Source organism: Gastrolobium bilobum, unplaced genomic scaffold (assembly GCF_033153095.1).
Source record: "Gastrolobium bilobum isolate Gb01-03AN ecotype WA unplaced genomic scaffold, APGP_CSIRO_Gbil_v1 utg909, whole genome shotgun sequence".
NCBI lineage: Eukaryota > Viridiplantae > Streptophyta > Magnoliopsida > Fabales > Fabaceae > Gastrolobium > Gastrolobium bilobum.
The window spans coordinates 521,396-539,575 of NW_026895707.1; the positions used below are offsets into that span (position 1 = coordinate 521,396).

At 31.6% G+C, this 18,180-nt stretch overlaps 2 protein-coding genes across 4 annotated transcripts; both read left to right on the top strand.

The window, feature by feature from the left end:
* Positions 1-5,477: 5,477 nt before the first annotated feature.
* Positions 5,478-9,354, top strand: LOC133292585 (CBS domain-containing protein CBSX3, mitochondrial). Of its 2 annotated transcripts, none has more exons than XM_061491016.1 (6): positions 5,478-5,618; positions 6,874-7,140; positions 7,242-7,323; positions 8,466-8,539; positions 8,824-8,884; positions 9,031-9,354. In XM_061491016.1, the coding sequence occupies exons 2-6, from the start codon at positions 6,883-6,885 to the stop codon at positions 9,171-9,173; spliced, it is 618 nt and encodes a 205-aa protein (XP_061347000.1). In that variant the 5' UTR covers positions 5,478-5,618; positions 6,874-6,882; the 3' UTR covers positions 9,174-9,354. The 2 variants fall into 2 exon arrangements, with proteins under 2 accessions (XP_061347000.1, XP_061347006.1); XM_061491022.1 differs by having other exon boundaries at positions 5,614-5,750.
* A 4,371-nt stretch (positions 9,355-13,725) lies between these two features.
* LOC133293261 (uncharacterized) lies at positions 13,726-16,578 on the top strand. Of its 2 annotated transcripts, none has more exons than XM_061491800.1 (8): positions 13,726-13,959; positions 14,385-14,473; positions 14,561-14,699; positions 14,871-14,945; positions 15,132-15,253; positions 15,327-15,402; positions 16,091-16,150; positions 16,244-16,578. In XM_061491800.1, the coding sequence occupies exons 1-8, from the start codon at positions 13,873-13,875 to the stop codon at positions 16,379-16,381; spliced, it is 786 nt and encodes a 261-aa protein (XP_061347784.1). In that variant the 5' UTR covers positions 13,726-13,872; the 3' UTR covers positions 16,382-16,578. The 2 variants fall into 2 exon arrangements, with proteins under 2 accessions (XP_061347784.1, XP_061347790.1); XM_061491806.1 differs by having other exon boundaries at positions 15,327-15,398; positions 16,244-16,371.
* The last annotated feature ends 1,602 nt before the right edge of the window (positions 16,579-18,180 follow it).

Below are 18,180 nucleotides of genomic sequence, written 5' to 3' on the forward strand. Positions count from 1 at the left end.
TCTCAATTAATGTAATCATGTCTAAACGACACGATTTATAGATAATTTAAAGAAAATGATCATCTTGTATTAAAAAAAAACATGAGATGGTTATATAAAAAAATCACAAACATATAAAGATAAATCAATAATGATGATTTTGTAATTATTTATTTTAATATTGCTTTCTCTATGTTTCTTTATAACATTGATATATTTTTGTGTTATAATTCCTTACATGATCATGTAATGTTTTTTTTTAATATGAGAGGATCTACTCTTATAATTTAATAGCAATAGAGTTTCACAAGCTTCTTGATGAAATTAATGTAATTTGAAAAAATTCAAATAATACTATTTGTAAACATAATACTATATAATGCAGTAACTTCATCACACTTTATCTTTGTGATTTCACCGCGTGTATTCACATATATGTTTAAAAAAATAGTCCCAGATAAAATGGCAATTAATTTTGTATTAGTTCCCAATTCTGAAATTAGTCATGATTTAAATCATGCTTATTTTTTATTCTAATTAAATTCACATTTTATCCATTTTGGACACGTGATAGTTCTGTATAGATAAAGTACGAACAGCAAATAGCAAGGTCCTGCAAAAGTGACGACAGTAAACAAAGTTTTGTTGAATAGCAGTCATTACTCCGTATTCAGCTTTAGCTACAAATTTTAAGATGTTTGTTGCTTCTTAGATTTTCAAGATAAGAGTCCCCAAGAAAAACACATTCCAATAACAAATTTTGTTGTATCCAAACATAATACCCAATCTGCACCAGTGAAGGTTGTCAACTATAAGGGGGTGTTTGGTAGAGGAGAAATTTTTTGATGTCTGGAAATCATGATTACTAATAATATGATAGGAAAGTGAATTACCAAGGAATGTTATAAAAAAGCTGTTTGGTATGCGAAAATATTACTGGGAATTGTTGGTTAAATTTACTGAGTCTTTGTTTGGTTGATGATGAAATATTAATGGAAATGTAGGGTTATTTTACAAAAATAACCCCAACTTGGCGTCACCGCTCTTGCCTTCGGATCTGCTCTCAGGATCTGAGCTTATATGCTTGTGCGGATTTTCTGTTTTACCTGTGGATTTTTACACTTCATCTATAGATCTCCCAAAAGTAGAGTGAAGGGAGAGCACCAACATACAGATACCATAGATGAAGAAGTCCTTAACAACAGCTCTGATCAAAGAGAAATAAATTAGTTCAGATCTGCCAAAACTCTGTAATAACAGGGTACAAGTTCTAATTTAAAGCAAGTAAAAATTAATCTGTATTCAACAAGCAAGGAAATAAATCAAAGAGAATGCAATTTTACTGAAGAAATAAGCCAGAAGGATATGGATTAAGAAATGAAGATGACGTTGTGAAGAGAAAGGGGCACATTTGTCCAAAAATATTTGTGACGAAATCCATGTTACCGGTAAACGAAAAATACCACATCTTTTGTGGTATTTTGAGAAGGGAAAATAACTCATAATTTGCACATAACATGAAATCCAAGGCAAACTAGATGACCACGCAAATATTGTCAAAACCTCTACCAAACATGGATATATATGAATCCTATTTTCACTTTCCTATCATTTTAAAAAAAGTTCTCCTACCAAACAGCCCCTAAAGAAAAAGATGAAAGTAACAATAGTCCTTGGCCAAGTCTACTTTTAAGATATATAAGAAAGTGCAGTGAGCTGCTTGCAAGTATGGGATTCTGGGTTGAGAGATGATTTGACCCAATTTGTGGACATCAAAGGTTATATCTGGTTAGAGAGTGTGAGGTATAATAATAACCTTCCAACTAATATTCGAAATTGTGAATAATTAGATAAAGGCTTGCCATCAATACCATTGAGTTGATATTTATGCTCCATGGGAACAATAACTGGTTTGCAAGCAAGAAATCCCACGTCTTATGGTAATTGGAGGGAGTAGTAACTTTTGGAACACAATGCCCTTGTAGCTCTTAACAATTTCAATAGGTAATAAATACTTCAAGTTACCTAAATTATTAAACTTGAATCGATGGTGAATGAATTATTTTAAAAGGATTCAATTATTATAAATGATGGACCTATGAGAATTAAGTAATGCACATACACTAGAGGGCAGCAAAGAATGATCCATAACCTTTTGTGAAAAGGGAATAGTCTAACTTGGACCGACAAAAGTCATGCCTTAAAAGTGTAGTAATTTTTTTAAACGTCATTGTGTTGATGTTTGACCAAGGCCATAAAAAGCATAGACGACACACAGGTCTGCCATCGTGACCAAGAGCCTCCCCCTGAACCTTATTGACGAGAGGTAAGTCCATGTAAAACTTTTCAAATAAATTGCCTTTTAGAAAGGCATTATTTACATCCAATTGATAGAGGATTCAACCTTTAAAGGATGCAATGACTAGTAGAGTTTTAACTGTGACTAACTTAGCAACTTTGGAAAAAGTATCAATGAAGTTCACCCATCTTGTTGAGTATACCCATTGGCTACCAAACGAGCTTCATATCACTTAATGGAACCATGAGACTTGAATTCAATTTTGTAAATCTAGTGACATCCAACTATGTGTTTGCTTGAAAGCAAAGGAAAAACAAATCATTCAGAAAAATTGATGGCTTTGATGGTCAAAATAAGGTTCAAAATGTGAAAAGACATTAAAAGTGAATTATCTATGTTTAGGAGATAGCTCATACGAAATCACTAAGGACAAAGGATATGGAACAAATGTGATAATGGATACGTGATTGGAAAGTTGCAATGATAATCTTAAAGATATCTAGGACTACTCAAGTGGATCTCTGAGAAACTAGGATTGAGATGGAACCAAAGAATCATGAATACATTCAGGCTGTTAACATTGCACAAGAGCAGGGTGGGTAGGCTATTATGGGACAGATGACTCATGATAGGGAGCAACCTCTGGTTTTAGACATAGAGGAGAGCTATAAGATGTAAATATATCAGGCAATGCTAAATCTGAAAAAGAATCCATGAGATGCACGGTTGCAAATGAATATTGTCTCGTGATTTGTTGGTTGATTAGTCGATGAAAATAACTCAGAAAGACACAAGTGTGAGCCCGTGGATGAAACTTGCTATGAGGGCAAAGAAAATGGAAGCAAAAACTTGTAACTATGAGCAATCACACTCCTTGTGATATAGCAAATTGTAAGGAGATCGGTGCCTAAGTATATTAGGATCAGTCTTATTAACAAAAAACACAATAGTTATAATGCATTTTGTCTAAAAATGAATAGGGATCTATGACTACAAGTATAAAGTTTTGCGATATTCAAGATATGTTGATGTTTCTGTTCAGTATTAGAATTTTGCTAAGGAGTCTTCACAAGTGAAAATTGATGAAGAAATCCTTGTTGACTAAAAAATAGCAAATCATAGTTCTTTAGCATTATGAGATTAAAATACATTGATTTTTTCGTCAAACAAAATCAAAATATTGCTAAAAGAATTAGAAATTATGGTCAAGACTTTTTTTTTTTTTTTTGGAGATATGGTCAAGACTTCAAATTTATGTTTCAGCAAATAACTCCAAATAAAGCGAGTGCAATCACACACCACATTCATAAAGAATCAATGGCTAGTGTAAGAAATTATGTGATACGGACCTCAAACACCATAATTTATTAATTCAATGGATGAATCAATAAGTTTATTGCAAGTAATAAAAGGACTTCTACATTGCTTAACTAATGGACAAATATAACATGACGCTTTGTTAGTTGTATATAAATATGAACAACCAAGTTTGTCTTTCATATGATTTAAGCAATAATTGGATAAATATCGCAATCTATTATGTCTAATGTTATAATCTGACCATGATGAATGCGACCTTGATGGGAATCATCAGAAGAGTATTAAGATGAACGATCCAATAATAAAGATGGAGATGAAAATACAACGTCCTTAATTTAGCATTGACATTACAATAATAACAATATAAATAAATCAGCAAATTGTTTTTGATGAAAATTAATTAGTCTAACTATAAAAAATAATTTAATTATTTACATAATTGCTATAATACAATGTAGTAAATTATTTTTCAAATCATACTAAGTAATACCAAACTGGTATTTATTTTACTGATTATTAAAAATTGCACTAAACCTTGCCCAGTAAACCTCAAATAAATAATATAATTATTAACAAATTATTATTCACTATATACTAATTATTATATATTATCCATAATTATTACATATTCACGATATAATTAACATTATTCAACTTACAAAAATAATTACCACCATACCTAAACATATTTATCATATCCTATTCTATAAATTTATTAGTACCGTACCAATGCAAACTAGTTAGCTGATTGGAAATTGGAGCAAGAGCCTAGATTACGTCCCTAGGCCTTCAAGAGACCTAGCTAAATTAATATTTAACGGAATTAATATTTTTTTTATCGTATATACATATAAAAATATATAAGACTCATGTGACGATAAAAAAGAAAAAGAGAAAATACGAGTCACTCATATTTATATATATATATATATAAAAGATAAATTTATCTTTTATTATGTAAATTTTTTTTATCTTCTATAATATAAGACAAAATAAATCTTATTTGATGATTTATTTGTGTCTTTTTATATCTCATTTTTCTTGGTGGTCTTGAAATTTCAAGGTCTCTTCCGAGAATAGAAAGAAAAAGGGGATTGAGAGGTAAATTATTGAAAAAGGAAGAATTTAAAAATCAAATAATTTTTAAAAAAAGACAAAGGACCATCAACCGTGTTTATACTGCTGCAGCACATTAAAAAATTCCAGCAAGTAGCTAATTTGCTATGGGATTCAGTTTTGAGCAGTATTACTCACCTTTTACGCAAAAAGACATGTTATCCTATACATTTATTTTTTATTACTTAACTAGTATTGATCTTATTAAAATTTTATACACTTACAGTTTGATTTTACTACGTCATACACAAACGCAAAAGATAAGTGATATGAAATAATAATTTTCTCGTAAGCAAAGGAAATATATTAACTTTAACTATTATATAAATATTTTAAGTAAATTATTTTAGTAGATAAAATAATAAAACAATTTAATAATTATTTATAGTTATATTCATTTAATGATAAAATGGAATAAAAAGAAAAAGTTCATTTATTTTCTGCTAGATAAAGTCGAACTTCTATTTAATATTGAATATGTTGGCAGATGTCGTTTTTTTTTTTTTTTTTGTAAAAAAAGAAAAGAAAAAGTCGATGAAGATTCCTTGTATTTTGATTTATCTAGAATTTTATGAAAGTTGTTGGAGCATATAGTACAGATAAGATGTCAGTATCAAATCACGTAGCAGCCTGCGAGAGTGCGAGAAGAAAAAGAAAAAAGAAAAAGAAAATAGTAAAACGGATAGCGTCAATGTCATGATCCAAAACTAAAGAGAGGGCCCCACACCACACCACACCTCACCTCACCAGCACTCACGATCACGATCACGATCACGGTTATTGTATTGTGAGATTCGTGTCAGAGTGACAGTGTCATTAGGGTTCAGCTCAGCCATTCTATATTTCATTTCTATCCTGACGCCGTTCTTTTCTCTACTCTTCTCTTCTGTTGTGTTCTTGTAAGGTACATACGTCTTTCTATCCACTTACTAGTTTTTAATTTATCCTCATTTCTTATTCTTTGTTCGAGCACCCTTCTGTGCTGCCACTCACTTGGATCTCGAAAGATCCCACCCCACCCAAACTGCAGATTCAGGTTGATATGATATGCTATCTCCGATTATCATTAATTCTATGGGTCCCCACCCCCACCCCCTTTCTTCTCTAAATTTATTTCTCTCAGATTTATTTTCAGCTTCTTGATGCTGATGTCTGTGGGGGTTATGTTGTGTTGCGTTGTGATGAAGTAAATTGATTGCTTTGGTTTGCTTACCCTCAACTTCCATATATATCCATGAACCTTAGTCATCAAAGATACAACAACGCTGAATAAAATTAAAGAGGAGACCTGAATCTCTCATTCAATTTTTTCTATTAATTTTTAGATCGGATTCCGTACCTTCTGCGTCTCTTTCCTTTTCTCTCTCTTTTTAGACTTGGAAGTGATGTTTTCTTGTATACTTCATTTTTCAATTTTGAGATTCATTTTTTTATTTTTAAATGGTAAGTTATGTAAATTATTCTAAGATTTGATCCGAGTGCTTGTTAATTGGACGAGAAAGTTATTTTGATCTCCTTTGGCACTTGGAAATGTTGTTATATGGGAATTTTTTACGATGTTAGGGTATTTATGAACCATTTCCCAGACTTCATGAATCGGGTAATTAGCAGCACAATCTTGTGAAATGCTTTTACATACCTTATTGGTTTCGTTTCCCCTCTCTCTCTTTTGTTGATAGTCACCATGTTGCTCTGAGCTTCATCTGAAAAAGATATAAGTTTGATACAGCTATGCAATTTAGCATGAATCTTTTACAAAAGAAGCAACTGGTATGCGACGGTAACTATTACACAACTGGTTGTGGTGGTGAGGACCACTTGGTAAAATTGATTCACCCATTGGTTTTGGTAACATCTGTATGAGTTTTGTTTTTAAAACTTAGGAGTATCTAGCTTTTTCCAATCTGATATTGCAATGCTCGTCAAAATTTATTTCATTGTTAATTAGTACCATTTTTTTATTTTTTGGTTGGGGGTGGGGGGATAACACTTGGATTGGCCGATATGCATATACTTGGTTCTTTTGTACTGTGTGATTCTTTGTAGAGCTAAGAGCTCATCACTTCTTCTCCCATGAGTATGTGCATTTATTGGCTTAAGCTAATTAAATTACAAAATTACAAATTCTAAGAGGTACTCTCTGCCTATCTGGTTAGTAGAAAGTTAAAATGCAAGGAGGATTGCGAGTGTTTTTATCACATGGGAATGTCGTAAAAAATGCTGTGTTGCAACGAATGCGCATCGTGAACCCCCTATTGCAGCCTGTATCCTTTTCACGGTATGAGTCTGCTACACCTGCTCGTATTGAGGAGCATGGTTTTGAGAGCACCACCATTGAAGACATCTTGAAAGCAAAAGGCAAAGGTGCAGATGGCTCCTGGCTTTGGTGCAACACAGAGGATACTGTTTATGATGCTGTTAAATCGGTAATTCATATTTACTTTCATTGCAATTGTTTTTGCAATAGTTTTTAAGGTGTTTAATTACACAGGATTGACGAAATCCACTAAATTGATATCCGTTGCAGATGACCCAGAACAATGTTGGAGCTTTGGTTGTTGTGAAACCTGGTGAGGAGAAGTCAATTGCAGGAATTATAACGGAAAGAGGTACCAGATAGGAATGCATATATTTATATAAATATATATATATATATATTTTTGTTGGGGGGGGGGGGGGTTATGGTGACATGTTGTCTGATGGATATTTTAGTTATATTCACAAGATATTGACTCATGTCAGGGTTTTCTTTTCGAAAAAATAGAAAATTGAGCTTCTCTATTATCTGTACTGACAGAATCATATTGAAATTGATTTTGGGTGTGTAGTTGGATCAGGAGCAATAGAGATGAAGGAATGGCAAAATTGATAGTCAGGGTTTTCTTTTTGAAAAAAGAGAAAAAATGAGTTTCTCTATTAGCTGTACTGACAAAATTATATTGAAATTGATTTTGGGTCTGTAGTTGGATCAGGGAACAATGCAGATGAAGGAATGGCATAATTGATTGTCAATGATGCTTGGGATTGATTTTACTAGTCCTTTAATCTGAAGCAAGTTTAAAGAGACTTTTCCTCTTAAAACTAAGTGGAGTTTATGAAATGAATTTCTTTGAGAAATTAAAACATGAATGTGCATTATCTTTATGCTAATATGTCTATAAAAATCGTTGGACAATGCAAAGTAGTGAACCTGAATGTTGTTCTATGTTATAGAAAAGAACAGGGAAAGGGGGGGGGGGGGGGGGAACTACTTTCTTGTGCTCTTTCATCTTTTGCTCCCATCCTTGCCATCTAAGTCCTTGAAATCTTAGAGAAAATCTTTTGGTAAAGATCGCGTATACTATATGCTTTTGCACGTTAAGCCATCTGGCAACATATCCATAATTGATCACAAGCAAAATGGGATTGTCATGATTGGACACAGTTCAGACCCTGTAAATACAAGAAAGATAGCAAAAGGATGGGTGATGTCCACTCATTGGTGCTTTTGGAATTTCTAGATGTGTATCGTGTGCCGTAAAGACTTGTATGTGCTTTAATAAGAACAATGTAATTTATGCTTGAGCAAATAGGCTAACTAGCTAAGGGTCCCGTAAATAACATGGCATAATATAGTGGACTAAAATTGTATCAGTTTTATCAATATATTCTTGGATGCAGTTAAATGGTCTAAATATTAACAGCATTTTATGCTAATTATATTTGTCATCGGGTCATTTATGTACATCTTTTTTGTCATCTTGTTATTCAGATTACCTGAGGAAGATCATCGTGCAGGGAAGATCATCCAAGTCCACAAAGGTTGGAGATATCATGACTGAAGAGGTATGAACCATTGTAATAGGGAAACGTCTGTTTGCTTGTGGTACCTGCATTTTGTGCCATATAAGTTTAGAGAATTCAACTGTTCCCCTAATTAGTAGTGCCCCTTCCCAATTGTTTGTATTATTTGTGCGTTGGATTAAATTGGATGCAAAATTCAGCAGTCTTTGATACCGTCATTTGAGCAGAATAACAGTAATCAGGGGTAACATAGAAATCTCGTGTACGTTTGCATAATGTCAATTTCACCATTCATGATATCTAATATTCGGATGTGGTGGCTGCAGAACGAACTTATCACAGTCACCCCTGATACCAGAGTTCTTCGAGCAATGCAACTGATGACTGGTATATATGTGCTTTTCTGTCCTTTTGGTGGAAAGATTGAAGGATATCTTATAACTTGCCAATTTTTATTTTTTAATTAATAAGAGAGATTACATAAGCTTGTAACTGGTATATATGTTCTTCTCTTATTCTGGTCTCCTTTTCAGATAAGAGAATCAGACACATCCCTGTCATTAATGAAAGTGGGATGATGGGCATGGTGTCCATTGGGGACGTGGTTCGAGCTGTGGTTGGCGAGCACCGACAAGAGCTTGACCGCTTGAATGCTTATATACAGGGAGGTTATTAGTCTTTTAGATGATGATGACAATCCCTGAAGGGCACTTAAGCTGACTTGGATCATGTAATAAGCTTGGGTGCTTGTAAATATGTTTTGGCTTTTGTGTAATTTCAGATTTCAGTTCTATGGACATTAAAGCTTGGAGTAGCTTGTTAATAATAACTACCGGATGCAGTTTGAATTTCATTTATGTTCTTTTCTGAAGCTTGTTTCAATGCTACATGCATCTTTAACTTTGCACAATTTGCAAATGTTGGGTTTTGTGCTGCTAGATATGTTACCAGGGAATTATGAAGCAGTTGAAAATGCAGCTTTTCAAAATATTACGATATTGATTTGAAGTTTTTTTATTTTTTTATTTTATTAGTATTGGGAAGATGCTTGTCCGAACTTCTTTCTGAAATTAACTATGTAAAGACATATTTGGTGTGATGTATAAAGACTGATAGTATATAAAAGGGCTGCTGGTATAAGTTTATATTTTTTGATATTTTTAATTGTTTGATGTGATTATCGTATAGTATAATTTTATATAACATAATCTTTTAATATATTAAATGATGTATAACTTAATTAAGTTTAAGAGGGTGAGATTAAGTCTGATAAGAGGTTATGTATTAATATTGTTGACTAGTGTAATTCTCAATAATAATACATTATTTTAATATTAATGTATTAAAATAAAAATAAATTTTCAATATATTAATTTTTAAAATATTGGAGGTTTTTACTTTTATAAAATAATTTTTTGGACACACTAATCAATAGATTTTTACAAAAATTAATATTATATGACATATTTGAAACAATTATATAAATTCTCTATTAAAGGGTGTTATGGATCTGTCAAAGGTCCATATTATAGAAGACCCAAATAGGGCTGACAGTTAAGAGAGAATTAATGAAATATTCTTTAATTATATTAATTCTATTACGGCAACAATGGATCAACAATTGGACCTCTAACACTTTTGAGAGGTCTAGAAGTCCACTCTTGTCAGGTAATCTATCTATAAATAAAGGGTTAAACCAACAAGGTACATACATTCTAAACTCTCTATTTTAACTTGTCACTGTGCACACACATCATGTCTTGACTATGTCGTTTGTATTATTGTGCACAACGATCCACTGATCTCTAGGGTACCTCCCCTATAGGTACCTGAGAGAGGGCAAACAGATCCTATATTAACATATCAATCTTTGATTGGACATCTCGATCTATCAGATCGTAATAAAGAATATTTTTGTCATATCTAATATTATACAGTGAATTACTAAATATTGGATAATATTATTTATGAGGGAGGATATTTTGACTACCAAAAATATCCAATACCACCTTACTACCTATCAAATCACCATTGGATCAAACAGAGAGAATGTTAAAAAGTTTTTGAAGAGAGAGAAAATGTTAATCCAATGGTGATTAGATAGGTAGTAAGGTGGTAGTGGAAATTTTTGGTAGTCAAAATATCCTCCCTCTTATCTTATATAAAATCATGCAAATACCGGATAATATTAAAATTTAATTAGGTCTTATATTATTAGGCTTTACCCTATACTATGCACCAAATATGTCTTAAGAGTATCATAATTGTAAAGGATGTTTCTTTCGTGTGTGTGTGTGTCTGTGTATATATATATATATGTATATATAAGGGAAGAATTCATTTACAAACTTTTTATACAAATATTTGCAAATTATATTATGTACTCCCGAAAGTACATAGTGTAATCTAGTGTACTTTCGGGAGTACATAATGTAATTTGTAAGAGTGTAAGAGTTTGTAAATATAACCATCTATATATATATATATATAGGGCTTTATTAATCTCCATCAATAGGAGAGAAATATCTCCTACCACTCTCACAATCACGTGGTGGGACCCGCATAATTATAAAATAAAAAAAATAAAAAATAAAAAAGCTCAAGGATCGATGTCTCTGTAGGAAAATAAACCTATCTCCTATGGCATAAGACTAGTTTTTTCCATATATATATATATATATATACACACACACACGAGGGAGAATTATTATTAACAAAATGAAAGCATATATTGGGAAGTACCTTTTGACGGGTTGATTGTCTTCATTGAAACAAATAAAAAGTAGTGTCGATTAATTTTATGGTGGGTAGGGGTGTAAATGGACTGAATGGCTTGTCAGGGGCTCAAGCCTTGGCTTACTTTAAGCTTGGCTTGACTTGGTTAATAAAAGCTTTAAAAATAGCTTGTTTAGCAAATAAGCCCAAGTGTAATATGATAAGGCTTGACTTGAAAGTCCGTGAACTGGCCTGATATATTATTTTAATAGATAATATAATTTTTATGTCACAGAATCATTAATCCTATTTTTTAACCCATTTTTTTAGGGTTGTCTATTGGCATTCTCACAGTCATAGTTTCACAAACAAACTCTCTGACTATTAGTCTCTCCTTTCCTCCCTCTGTCATGAAATCTCGACTTTAATGTATCTTGAATTGGTTCCAAACTAGCCCATGAATCGAATTTCTAATGGGATAATTGAATGTATTTAAAATGTTATTTCTTTTGTTCCGGCTAGATAGCATGAAAGATGCAATTACATGTAGAATGAGTGGGTTCTATAATTGTTTTTTCTCTGACAAAGGAATACAGAATTTGATGCATTTATAGTGTCAACATTTGGACGTATATAAGTTTGAAAAAATACATTTTATAATTATAAATGATCTAAGCCAAGCTCAAGCCAAATCTAGAATTTAGCTTGTACTAGGCTAATGGACTAAACCAAGCTCAAAATATTTTTCATAAATTTGGCTTGTTTAAGCTAAAACTTAACTTTGTCCAACTGATTTACACTCCTATTGACATGCAAGTTAGAAGAAATAAGTCTCTTAAGACGAAGCGCCAAATTAGGAGTCATCAAATTAGTGAGAAATTCTAATGTGCTAAGAATATTATACCACTCTAAAAAATATAATACATAGCATAGTATATACATACTCATCATGAGATTAAATTTAATTCAAGTCTTTAATAAACGATTAGATGATAATATATTAAAAGCAGATAATAAAATATCAAATAACTTAAAGCAAACTTGGCATTTACTTCAGTCTTTTAAGACTCAAGTGCTGCAACTATGATATCTAATGCTTAATGTTTCATACCCCTTATTATATTTTCTTCTCCTTTGGGGAATCGTTAGTTGGGACCAAAGTTTGCTGGAATACAAGCAAGGTCAATCGAAACAACACTAGAGGATATTTGTAAGTAAGGATGAAAGCAAGTCAAATCAGGCTGACTAGAAGCTCAAATTTGACTTATGAAACAGGGGATTACTTGAACTTATTAAGGTGGTATTTTGATTTTTGTTGTGGCTTTTATTTTATTTTTTGCAAAGTTTGAAACACATGTTAAATTGTGAAATACTTTTTTTCAAAAAAATTAAAATAAAAAACAATCTAAATGCCCCTGAACATTCGGGACAGTGACTATTTTGCCACGTTTTGGCAAAAAAATTATCAAAATGCCACGCGAACAGTAAAATTTTGCAAACTGCCACGCGACATAATTCGCTACACAGTGTAGCAAATTATGCATGCAAATAATTCGCTACACAATGTAGCGAAATATGCCACGTCAGAACCAAAAAGTGCCATGTGTCAAAATTGTTGAAATTCGCTACCCTATGTAGCGAATTTCAACATTCTGACACATGGCACTTTTTGGTTCTGTGCATTCTGACGTAGCATATTTCGCTACACTGTGTAGCGAATTACTTACATACATAATTCGCTACTCTGTGTAGCGAATTATGCCGCGTGGCAGTTTGAGAAATTTAACTATTCGCATGGCATTTTGATAATTTTTTTGCCAAAACGTGACATTTTGGTCATTGTCTCTAAACATCCTTGAATAATCAAGATCAGTGAATAAAAGCAAGGAAAAAGGGTGAACAGGTGAAGATTCTACATCAGGAACCCGCCTATTACGTGCAGCGTGCCCATCTTCAATAACTTCTTCGTTCATAAATCATAATGATAAACAATGGTCACTTGTATATTGAGAGTAAGTTTAGATGAACTTTATAACAAAATATTTTAATAATATATTTTATTTTTAAAAAATAGAAATTAATTAATTTATTTTAAAAAAATCATTTATTTATAACAAAAAAAAATGAGACAGGATATTCTTACACCGGTGTAAGAGTTATAAGTCTTACACTCAATCATGAGCATTGATCCACTTGTATCCAATGACTCGCATTACTAAAAAATTTGAGCCATTAGATATAAATGGAATCAACGGATAAGATTGAGAGTGTAACTTACACCAGTGTAAAACGATCCTTACCCAAAAAAAAAATTTTTTTTTTTTTTAAAAAATAAGGGGCTTAAAAAAATATCTTTTGTTTTTGTTTTATTGTCCCATTTTGTACTTCTTCTGGTAGGGTCTGTTTGTTTTCCAAGAAATTTAGTCAATCAGGGTATGTGAAATGGGGGGCCATAATGTGTCAAAAGTCATACGAAATGGGTTTTCAATAAATGTCAGAATAGATAATTAGGTCCTTCCTTTCCATGTTTTGTTTGTTTAAGTTCTTCATTAAGAGAAGAGTGCACCTACTATCTTTGTATTTGAGCTCAGGCACTTATGCATATCATGTCACGTCTTTGATGCAGTTTGGTTTGATATAGCAAATTTGGACAAGGGGACATGATGGAATTGACTTCTTCTATTGGTTCAAGCAAACAACTCCTATGGCTGGCATCTATCTTCTCGGGCATCATCTCATGTCTTCTTGTAAGTAAACTCAACTGTTCATTATTTGTATCTGATTTTAATGTTGCTTCTTAAGATTTGGTAACATGTCTCTTGTCTCCAAACCACAAATAGGAACTTGAAGCCTTATATTTTTCTTGTGAAGCTAAGTTAATTGCTCTATTGGCTTCTTCAGTTTGAGTTGGTATGGTTCAGTTCAGTCTTATTATTTAGTTATTTTACTCCAAAAATAATTTAAGATTGGATTAACTTCTAGTTTTTTTTTTTTTTTTTATGTTTTGTATGAACACAATCTATTTTTGTTGTCTTTCAATTTGTTCTTTTGGTCCAATATATGTTCAGTTTTATCTGAATGGGGATAATTCTTGAAAAAAAAAAACACCAATCGTATTAGAGAACTTTTTGTTAGTAACTGTGAAGCTTGACCTTTTTGTTCCTTCTTGAAGGTTCATACATCAACTGCTATTTTGAGTTCTCTGCTGTTCAAGGTATATGGCAAATTGAGCAGTGCGGAGAAAATTGAATGGAATAACCGGTGAAATGCCTTGCATTATATTCCTGTTTGCATTGACTATATCAATTTTTATTTTTTTTAAAAGTATTAACCCATTTTGTGATGCAGGGGATTCTCTACATTTCACGCCCTTTTTGTATCATCTGCATCTTTCTACCTCCTGATCTTATCAGATATCTTCGATGAGGATTCAAATGACGATCTAGTTATTAATAGATCATCAACTTTATCAAATACAGTATTGGGGGTGGGTTGACGAAGATATAAGCAAAATTTGGCTGTTTGTATCATAACAATCTTATTAGCAACACTACTGTTAAGCATTATTAAGATTCTGTTTGTTCCAAAACTCTTAGTAATTTATTTATGGCAGTTGGCTTACTTATTCTCTTTTGTTTCATTATGTTTCTTTTTACAGGTTTCTGTTGGTTATTTTCTAACTGATCTGGCGATGATTCTTTGGCATTTTCCAGCTTTAGGGGGTTTGGAATATGTAAGTAGAAAAGATATAAGCTTTCTTGCTATTGTTAATACATTTATGATATTGCAATGCATTATTTGATACCAGATTTTTATTTATTTATTTTTGCACATTGTTTTACTTTCATGATATGTTGAACTCAATATCCAAGTTATATGATTTGCAAGTGGTAAACCTACTTCATTAATTTACATTTAGGTTCTACACCACGGGCTATCCATGTTTTCTATAGTACTGTCTCTGCTAAGTGGTCAAGTTCAGATTTACGTACTAATGGTTCTTTTCTCCGAGAGCACTACTCCTTTTGTAAATCTAAGATGGTAAATCTGTTGTTCAGAAATTCATTTACCTTCATGTACTTTTGTCAACATTACTTATTACATTAATTAACAGGTACTTGGATATTGCTGGTCTTAAGAACACCAAACTTTACATTGGGAATGGTATTGCATTGTTCTTCGGATGGTTGGTACTGTCTATTATACTCTTGATTCAACTCTAATTCCTCTGTATGAATACTGCGTGTATGATAAGTTGTGTAATGATCTGAAGAAATTGCTTATGACGATGTATGATTTTTATTTTGGTTCTTTCATTTTTTAATTTTCTCTCTGGTTCTGGATGAGCCGTACTCAGAACAAAGATAATTAAAACGTTTCTGACAAAATAAAAACTGAATATTGCATGTATGAGTATGAAGCATTATGAAAATACTTAAACCAAAGCTTTATTTATTAATAAAAAATATAAAAATATTCACAAGTGGGTAGCTTACTAGAGCTTTTGTACAAGAGAGCAAACACCACTAAATTAGGTAGGTTAATTATACTGTCTAGAATATGATAAAGATATAGGTAAGTCTATGTCATCCACCTAAAAAATGACATGCTTTAAATGCTGAAGCTATTTGCTTTTTTAACAACAGATGGAGAAACTTTTAGTCTTTTGATGTACAATAGATGTAAGCAAGGATTTCAAACTTTGCCGTGAATGAACTTTGATGTTTCTCAGTTCCAGTGGTTGTAATAAAACTAAGGAAGTGTGGAACTACTTTTCTTGGTAGTTCCAGGTACAGATCTTAATATGCTTTATATGCAGAGTGATTTCATCCCTTTATACATTTTATGGTTAATTAATTATTTACTACCGTGTTGCAGGTTGCAAGGATTTTCCTGTTCATGTTCCTTTTTTTCCACGCGTGGACCCATTTTGATGAGGTTAACATATGCTCGAGTTCTTGAAATTTACCCTTTACAGTACACCTGCTGTCATGTTGCCACTAAATCAAAACTCTATTTTGTAAATTTCAGGTGAAGGGGATCTTTCCTTTGGGTTTTTACAGCTTGCTTGTGGTGCCTCCTGTGTTGGCAATAATGAACATATTTTGGTTCTGGAAGATCGCCAAGGGTTTGGTCAAAACTCTTACAAAAGCAAAACACAGCAAGTGAACCTCGTGTATATGTGCTGCTCTATTCTATGCACGCATTACGCATAGAATAGTATCTTGACTTATAAGATTCAAACATGTGACATATTTGTCTATCCAGACGTTATGTGCTTGTTCACTTATACATTATATTTAGATAGCATACATCACGTTATGCGTATGATAAATAAATTATAAATTCGAACATGAAAGATGAGAACGAACATTGCAGCTTGGAATTCAACTTTGGTTTGCAATTGATTTGCTCTCCGATGCTTAGGTGGTGCTCTATCTAAAAATCAATAAAAATATGTATAAAAAAGAAAGTATTATTATATGATTGTTATTTTCAACGAGAAAAATGAAAAGCCGCGTCCATATGGTATTAGTTGCCAGGATAAGTACAACACCCCAAAATCGACATCCTTTCCGTTTCGACCACCTATGCAAAAAAATTAGTTCATTTGTTGCTCTTGATCCGACCTTGACCTGACTCATGAATATTTATATTTTTTGAACTGGTTTAAATACTGACTCACTTTTATTTGGGTCAGTTTTAGACCTGACTTGTTTTAATACTGATTTATTGACTCAAAACTTGACCCATACCAATTATGTGAAAAAAAAAAGAAAATCACAATTACATTAAAAGAAAAGTTTTAACGTAAAACAATTACATCAAATTTTTTTAAGAAAAATATTTCTACAAAAAATTTTCTCAAAATTTTTTGACGAAAAATATTTTCATCAAAATTTGTGACTAAAAATATTTCCATAAAAAAATTTGACGAAATATTTTTTTTGTCAATTTTTTTTACGGAATCTAAATTTCGTCAAAATATTTCGCAAAAAAATATATTCATCAAAAATTTCGACGAAACACATTTCCATCGAAATTTTTTGACAGAAAAAAAGTTTCATCAAAATTCTTTACAGATTTCGAATTTCGGCAAAAGTTTTCAATGGAAACATTTTCATTAAACTTTTTAACAAAAAAAAATTTCGTCGCAATTTTTAACAAAACACATTTCTATCGAAAATTTTCGATTAAATATTTTGTCAAGTTTTTTGATAAAAATTATTTCCATCAAAATTTTCAACGAAACACATTTCTGTAAAATAATTTCGTAAAAATTTTTGACAAAAAATATTTCGATAAAAATTTTGACGGAAAAAATATTCTGTCAAAATTATTTAGAGAATCTAAATTTCGTCGAAAGTTTCGAATGAAACATTTCCCTCAAAACAATTTCCATCGAAAATTTGGACGAAACACATTTCCATCAAAAAAATTTGACGGAAAAAAATTTCATCAAAATTCTTTACAGATTTCAAATTTTGGCGAAAGTTTTCGACGAAAAAATTTTCGTTAACCTTTTTGACAAAAAAAAATTTCGTCGAAATTTTTAGCGAAATACATTTCCATCGAAAATTTTCAACTAAATATTTTCGTTAAGTTTTTTGATAAAAAATATTTCCATCAAAAATTTCTACGGAACACATTTCTGTAAAAAAAAAAATTCGATAAAAAATTTTGACGAAAAAAATATTCTGTCAAAATTCTTTAGAGAATCTAAATTTCATCGAAAGTTTTGAATGAAACATTTTTTTCGAAACAATTTCCATTGAAATTTTCGTCAGAACACATTCCTATCGAAATTTTGAACGAAAAACATTCCGTCAAAATTTTTGAAATTTTTTTTTTTTCGTTTAAAACATTTGATGGAAGAAATCATTTTCGTCAAAACTTTTGACGGAAACTAAATTCGATAGAAAATTTATTTTTGTAACAATTTTCATTAGAGAAAAAATTTCGTTGCT